Genomic DNA, 7119 nt, shown 5'->3' on the forward strand with positions numbered 1-7119 from the left:
AGTATGGTATTTGTGCATATAAATGTTACATTTGCATATTGGCCCGACCCGACCCGTCTCATTGTGAGACGGTCTCACACAAGTTTTTGCCAACAATAATAATCACTTTGATACTCTTATCTTATGCCTAAACCCACCAACTAAACAAACCATATGATTAATTTAAATATGGTACGAGTTTATTTAATAGAGTGATGCTTGGGTTTTGCGATTTGGGGAACTCTGTAGATTCGGTTTTTGTTGTTTTCTCACGTAACAATTTGTTATAAATATTACTCGTAAAAGATTTTTGGTGGCAATGATTTTGCATTGCAATATATTTCTGCGACAAATCAGTGCCGGTCACTTGTTTGTTCTCCACGGACCACAGTCCACACTTTGCTGACGATATAGAGACAAGAATTGAATATAATACAACAATATAATGTCGTGGGCGAATCCAATCATCGTTATCCGTCCGACAGCAGCAGTTGTTCCCCGTTTGAGGTTTCGCAATCCCAGCAGTAGTTTTGTCGCCCTGAGACTGAGACTGAGAGCAGGATTTCCGAGGAAAGTTCCTCGGAGGTCCGTGCACTGGATTAGCAGAAGCCGCCGGAGCGTTGGAGTGGAGGATGAGGACTACGGTGTTCTTCCCACAGGGTTCGAACTAGAACAAGAACACCTTATTAATGGGTCGTCCCAGATTAATATTGTCGGATTTTCTCAGCTTGAACCCACTCTCAACAATATGGTTCGTACTTTTAATTTTGTACAACGTAATTACATATATAATTTATGATTCTTCTGCATGTCCTCTATTGAGCATTATATTAGCTTCTTGATTAGCGGATACTTGATGTATATATAGTTTAATTTATATTGAGTGAAAGCTGTGAAATGCAGAGTAAATGGGTGGTGGTTGCAGTCTTTGGTGCAATTCTGCTATGGAGGCATGATGCAGAATCACTATGGGCTGCAATGGGCTCAGCTATAAATTCCGGTCTCTCAATCATTCTGAAGAGGATGCNGACTTTTTTAGAATCTATCCCCACCCCCACCGGGTGCGGGTGCCCACTAGGATACCCACCACTTATCAACTTATTATTTTTCAAAAAATAATATCAAAATTACTTACACATAATTAAACAACAAAATTCATTAGTTATACTAAAACATAAAATAATAGAAATATTATAATATAATAACTAAATTGTTTATTTTTAAAAATAAATTTAGTAGTTTAGATATAAAAATAGTAAAAAGTTACCTAAAGTTATTGAAACTTTTATAATTAACTATATACTAATACTACTTATTTTACTATTATATATATGTATGCACACATGGTGGGTCGGGTGGGGTGCTAGGCGGGTTTTGTACACAAAACCCGAATCCAACCCGACCCACCGCGGGTTTACATTTTTAAGACCCATTACCCACTATCACCCAAAAAAACCCAACCCATGCGGGGTGGATTCGGGTGGATATCCGCGGGGCGGATTGAAATTGCCATCCCTACTTGTGTGAGACCGTCTCACGGATCCTTACTCGTGAGACGGGTCGGGTCGGGTCAAAGCGCCATGCAAATATCATACTTATATGTGCAAATCTCATACTTATATGCTCAAATATAACACTAATCAAAAATACAATTTTTGTTACTTATAAGAGAAAAAGTAATACATTTTAGTGTCTCTCACTTATAAGGGCAGATATAATATTTTTGAGGAAAATGTAATACTTTTAAATCGAAATGTAAAAGTATTACATTTACCCTAATAAGTAACTAAAATTTTATTCCTAATTAGTATTACATTTGAGCATATAAGTATGGTATTTGTGCATATAAATGTTACATTTGCATATTGGCCCGACCCGACCCGTCTCATTGTGAGACGGTCTCACACAAGTTTTTGCCAACAATAATAATCACTTTGATACTCTTATCTTATGCCTAAACCCACCAACTAAACAAACCATATGATTAATTTAAATATGGTACGAGTTTATTTAATAGAGTGATGCTTGGGTTTTGCGATTTGGGGAACTCTGTAGATTCGGTTTTTGTTGTTTTCTCACGTAACAATTTGTTATAAATATTACTCGTAAAAGATTTTTGGTGGCAATGATTTTGCATTGCAATATATTTCTGCGACAAATCAGTGCCGGTCACTTGTTTGTTCTCCACGGACCACAGTCCACACTTTGCTGACGATATAGAGACAAGAATTGAATATAATACAACAATATAATGTCGTGGGCGAATCCAATCATCGTTATCCGTCCGACAGCAGCAGTTGTTCCCCGTTTGAGGTTTCGCAATCCCAGCAGTAGTTTTGTCGCCCTGAGACTGAGACTGAGAGCAGGATTTCCGAGGAAAGTTCCTCGGAGGTCCGTGCACTGGATTAGCAGAAGCCGCCGGAGCGTTGGAGTGGAGGATGAGGACTACGGTGTTCTTCCCACAGGGTTCGAACTAGAACAAGAACACCTTATTAATGGGTCGTCCCAGATTAATATTGTCGGATTTTCTCAGCTTGAACCCACTCTCAACAATATGGTTCGTACTTTTAATTTTGTACAACGTAATTACATATATAATTTATGATTCTTCTGCATGTCCTCTATTGAGCATTATATTAGCTTCTTGATTAGCGGATACTTGATGTATATATAGTTTAATTTATATTGAGTGAAAGCTGTGAAATGCAGAGTAAATGGGTGGTGGTTGCAGTCTTTGGTGCAATTCTGCTATGGAGGCATGATGCAGAATCACTATGGGCTGCAATGGGCTCAGCTATAAATTCCGGTCTCTCAATCATTCTGAAGAGGATGCTCAACCAAAAACGTCCTTCTACCACGTTAAGATCAGATCCCGGAATGCCATCTTCACACGCCCAATCTATATTCTTCACAGCTACATTCTCTATTCTCTCAAGTAATTAATTCATGCACTGCTTTAATTTCTTAATATGCAATACATTCAATTTAGATATGTTAGAATCAAATGCTTACCTCTAGGCCAAAAAGATATACAGAATAACAGCTAGCAAAGACTATCTGGCCTGTGCTCTGATACCATTTGGTAATGTCAAAAGTTATAGTAAGGGTAGAAAAGGCCTAACTTACATCTTTTTTAATTAAATGCAATATATGAATTGTAGTGGTTCAATGTTTTGGACTGAATGGTAGGACTGCAGCACTCAGCTGGCTTGTCTTTGCACTGGCCTCTTATTTTGTAAGTCCACATCACCAACTTGGTTTATTGCAATACATTATTCCAGACAAGAATCAATATGAGGCTACTTTAATTTCCATTTTTGCAGTCATGGTTAAGAATTTCGCAGAAACTTCACTCAATCAGCCAAGTACTTGTGGGTGCTGTTCTGGGCTTCTGCTTTTCTGCTCTCTGGTTTTGGTTATGGGGTGCCGTTTTTATGAAGACATTCATATCATCCCTGTTGGTCAGGATCATTGTGCTTCTTGGTGCTGCAGGATTTTGTGTTGCCTTTATCATATATTTTATTAGGTACTGATGGGTTATTGATGAACAATGACATTTTTAATTTTTTAATTTTTGGTATAGTGGCCATCTATTTAGCTGATTATTTATCAACAGGTTAAACACCCCCACCCCAGACATCCCTTAATTGTTTAATGTGATTTGTGCTAGCTGATGAGTTGCTTTTATTAATGGTAGGCACATTGAACAAGCAAGGCAGTTAATGTCATCAGGAATATCTACTTTTTGATACTTTGACTTGAATATTTACTGTGTTGATAATTTTTTATGAAATTTAGCTTTTGGTTTACTTTGGTTATATGTTGTGCGGTGAATTGTACAATTGTAAATGTATAATGACTATAATTTAATTACGGTATTCACCATTTAATTGTAATGATTTGTAACGGTTGAAATCAAAAGTCCAACATGTTCATATTCATGCATTAGAGTTTTTTTCATTTTTAGTCCCACGACTATAGTGGCACTTGTAGGATTGGTTCACGACTTTCAAACTTAGCAATTTTGGTTCATGACTATTGTTTTTTTTTTTTGCAAAAATGGTCCTTCCGACGCCAGAAAACAAAAACCGACGAATTTTCCGGCAATTTTTCGCCGGAAAAAAAAATTGACATATTTTCCGTCAATTTCTCCCCGGAAAAAAATCTCCTTTCAATTTAAACGAAAAAGTAAAAATAATTTTGAATTTATATTTAATTTACTAAGATTAACTTGACTACGTATGCTTTTAGAAATGAATTAGTTTTAACTTTAATTAGTTTACCAAAATAAAAAAATAATTAAATTGATTAAATATGTTTTTTAGAAATGAATTTGTTTTAACTTAAATTAATTGTTTAGAAATGTCAATTTTAACTTGAAAGGAGAATTTTTTTTCGGCGATAAATTGACGAAAAATATGTCAATTTTTTTTCCAGCGAAAAATTGCCGGAAAATTCGCCGGTTTTTTTTTTGTTTTCCGGCGCCGGAAGGACCATTTTTGCAAAAATAAACAATAGTCATGTACCAAAATTGCAAAGTTTGAAAGTCGTTGACCAATCCTACAAGTGCTACTATAGTCGTGGGACTAAAAATGTAAAAAACTCTCATGCATTATAAAGATAAAAATACAATTACAATCAGTCACTATTAGAACTTGAGATATCCCAAGAATAGTAATTTTGTTCTTGACAATTTTCAGAGTGACCAAAATTGCCATACATACTTTTAATAACTCTTTGTCGAGCATACCATGCTTTCCTGTAAGAAACATCGATCCCAAACTTGCTTTTAACATCCATCTGAATATGTTTAACTTTGTACCCAGAATCAACCCTCAATTTTTCTGGGACTAAATTGGCTATAATTTCGCTGGTGCAATTGACGTCCTCGTTGCCTTGGCTTGTATCCACCCTACACGTGTGAAGGATGCAAAACTTTTTGATCTGCCATTCTCCACTCGATCCATACATTTGACTAGCTGACAACGCCCAAAAACATGGCTGCAATTTATTTTGACTCTGCACACAAACTGCCTTCCAACGGCGGCTTTTCTTGTGCTTGGTTCTGAACTGCTTTCTTTCCTTCAAATGATATAATGTGACAGCATTTTTCAACTCATTGAACCCACTAAATACCATACGAACTTCTAAAATATTTTCTGTTGGGCTATATATATATATAGGCAGAGATTCATCGTCACGCTCTGGGTACCATGGTCTAAATGTGACGGGGGCATGATAAAATGGTATATCTGCGTCTGGCACCCGAAGATATGCTTTTCTTTTCCCTAGTCGCCCTTTAACTGTCATGGGGTTATCTGATTCGTTAACAAATTTAAAATCAGACATATTAAGCCCCTGGCTTTCTAAATTGCTACCATGACTCGACTCGATAATGTTAGATGCGTGCCCAAAATGTGTACTATTAGACCCAAATGTTGTGTGGTTTTCACCGAGACCTCCGGAGGATTGTATTATTCCGGTTAGTAACTCGGTGAAGCTCATATCGGTGGTTTCTGCAAATATTGGTGAGACATAAACTTGAAATTCCCCGACACGTGAAGTTTGTTCTATAAAATAATGCCACAACTCATCACTTACTATCGGGAATAGAACATGTGTGAAGCTGCTTCCTTTTGTGTTTACTAGCAACCTACCCCTACCCGTTAGGTTCAATATACAATGTGAGTGCCCCATGGCCCGACGTATTGTAGCAAGAATATCGAAAAATGCACACTAGTCTTTGGGGGTATTGTGTACCGAAGCTCAAATGGGGCTCCGCTTTGATCGACTTGACCGCCCCAGTAGAGTTGAACAATAACCTGGTCTTTAACACCTGCATTGCAAAATTATACAGAGATGTAAATAGTATAGAATTTAAGTTTGAGTTGAAATAAATTAAAATGAATATCACATACCTGCAGCCATATTATAATGAGCAGAGTCTTTCTCACTGATGTGCCGCTTTGTTTCAATGAGAATATGAGTTTGAGGTTCTGTGCTCAAAGAAATCTGATTATAAATTGGATCAACAAGAGCATGCCCTGGTGAAAAGTGAAATTTTCCACATAAAACGCTATCGCCGGTACCATTTTTATCAGAACTGACTGCTTAGCTTTAGTCTGGGTGTCCATCGGAAAACTGTACATTTACTGACATCACGATGCCTTAGGTATGAATTGTAGTGGTTCAATGTTTTGGAGTGAATGGTTGGATAGCACTGCTCACGTCTTATCTTTGCACTGGGCTCTAAGCTCTGAGTTTGTAATTAAGTATACATCACCAACTTGGTTTATTGCAAAAGTTTTCACATCACTCCAATTTCAGGGCCAAGCTTTGTGAAGATCCGTGAGAAGACTGGATTAATATGAAATCTAATATTTATATTGAAAAATATGTTACACTTTTCATAAAATTATTATATTTTTAATAAATAATATTGACAATTATTTGTTATTTATATAACAAAAAATGTAATACTTATTTTTTTTTAAAAAGTAATACTTTTAAATGAAAATTTTACAAAAATTGTATTTCTCTCTAAAAATATTACATTTTTTCATATAAGAAATAAACACATTATTTTTTATTAGTATTATATTTTTAATATAAATTTTACTATGTATATTTTAATTTTGACAAGACCTGCTTCATTGACAAGAATCCATAAGACAATCTCACACAAGTTTTTGTCATCGCTTTAAACTACTATTATCCCTTTAATATTTTTTTCATTTTCAAATTAAAGTACCTCTTATTTCAACAACGTCAAAACTAAAATTTGTTCAATTTTTTTTTTCTTTTTTTACATTCTTACGATTTCAATTGACTTTTAAATATGAATTTGCAATTGACATCATTTTAAAAGAGTATTATCTTTCATCAAATATTATTATTATTATTTAAATTATTTAAATATGACCTAAAAAAAAAAAAGACTCTCTCACTACTCATGACATTGTACTTTGGCTCCATTTTTTTTTAAGATTTGCAATCTTTGCATATCTTGCAAAGATTCAAAGCCACCTAAATACTAATATATATATATATATATATATATATATATATATATATATATATATATATATATATATATATATATATATATATATATATATATATATATATATATTTATTTAT

The 7119-nt window shown here is 34.8% G+C and overlaps 2 protein-coding genes across 2 annotated transcripts; both read left to right on the forward strand.

Annotated features, from left to right (window-relative positions):
- Window positions 1–335: 335 nt before the first annotated feature.
- LOC116012424 lies at window positions 336–2191 on the forward strand. The gene is made up of 3 exons (XM_031251956.1): window positions 336–730; window positions 883–1046; window positions 2143–2191. The coding sequence occupies exons 1-3, from the start codon at window positions 425–427 to the stop codon at window positions 2189–2191; spliced, it is 519 nt and encodes a 172-aa protein (XP_031107816.1). The 5' UTR covers window positions 336–424.
- LOC116014270 (lipid phosphate phosphatase epsilon 1, chloroplastic-like) lies at window positions 2142–3920 on the forward strand. The gene is made up of 5 exons (XM_031254293.1): window positions 2142–2536; window positions 2689–2914; window positions 3141–3214; window positions 3303–3505; window positions 3677–3920. Exons 1-5 carry the CDS (start codon window positions 2231–2233, stop codon window positions 3726–3728), a joined length of 861 nt encoding a protein of 286 aa, XP_031110153.1. The 5' UTR covers window positions 2142–2230; the 3' UTR covers window positions 3729–3920.
- Window positions 3921–7119: the final 3199 nt, after the last annotated feature.

This window comes from Ipomoea triloba, chromosome 3, assembly GCF_003576645.1.
Source record: "Ipomoea triloba cultivar NCNSP0323 chromosome 3, ASM357664v1".
Classification (NCBI taxonomy): domain Eukaryota; kingdom Viridiplantae; phylum Streptophyta; class Magnoliopsida; order Solanales; family Convolvulaceae; genus Ipomoea; species Ipomoea triloba.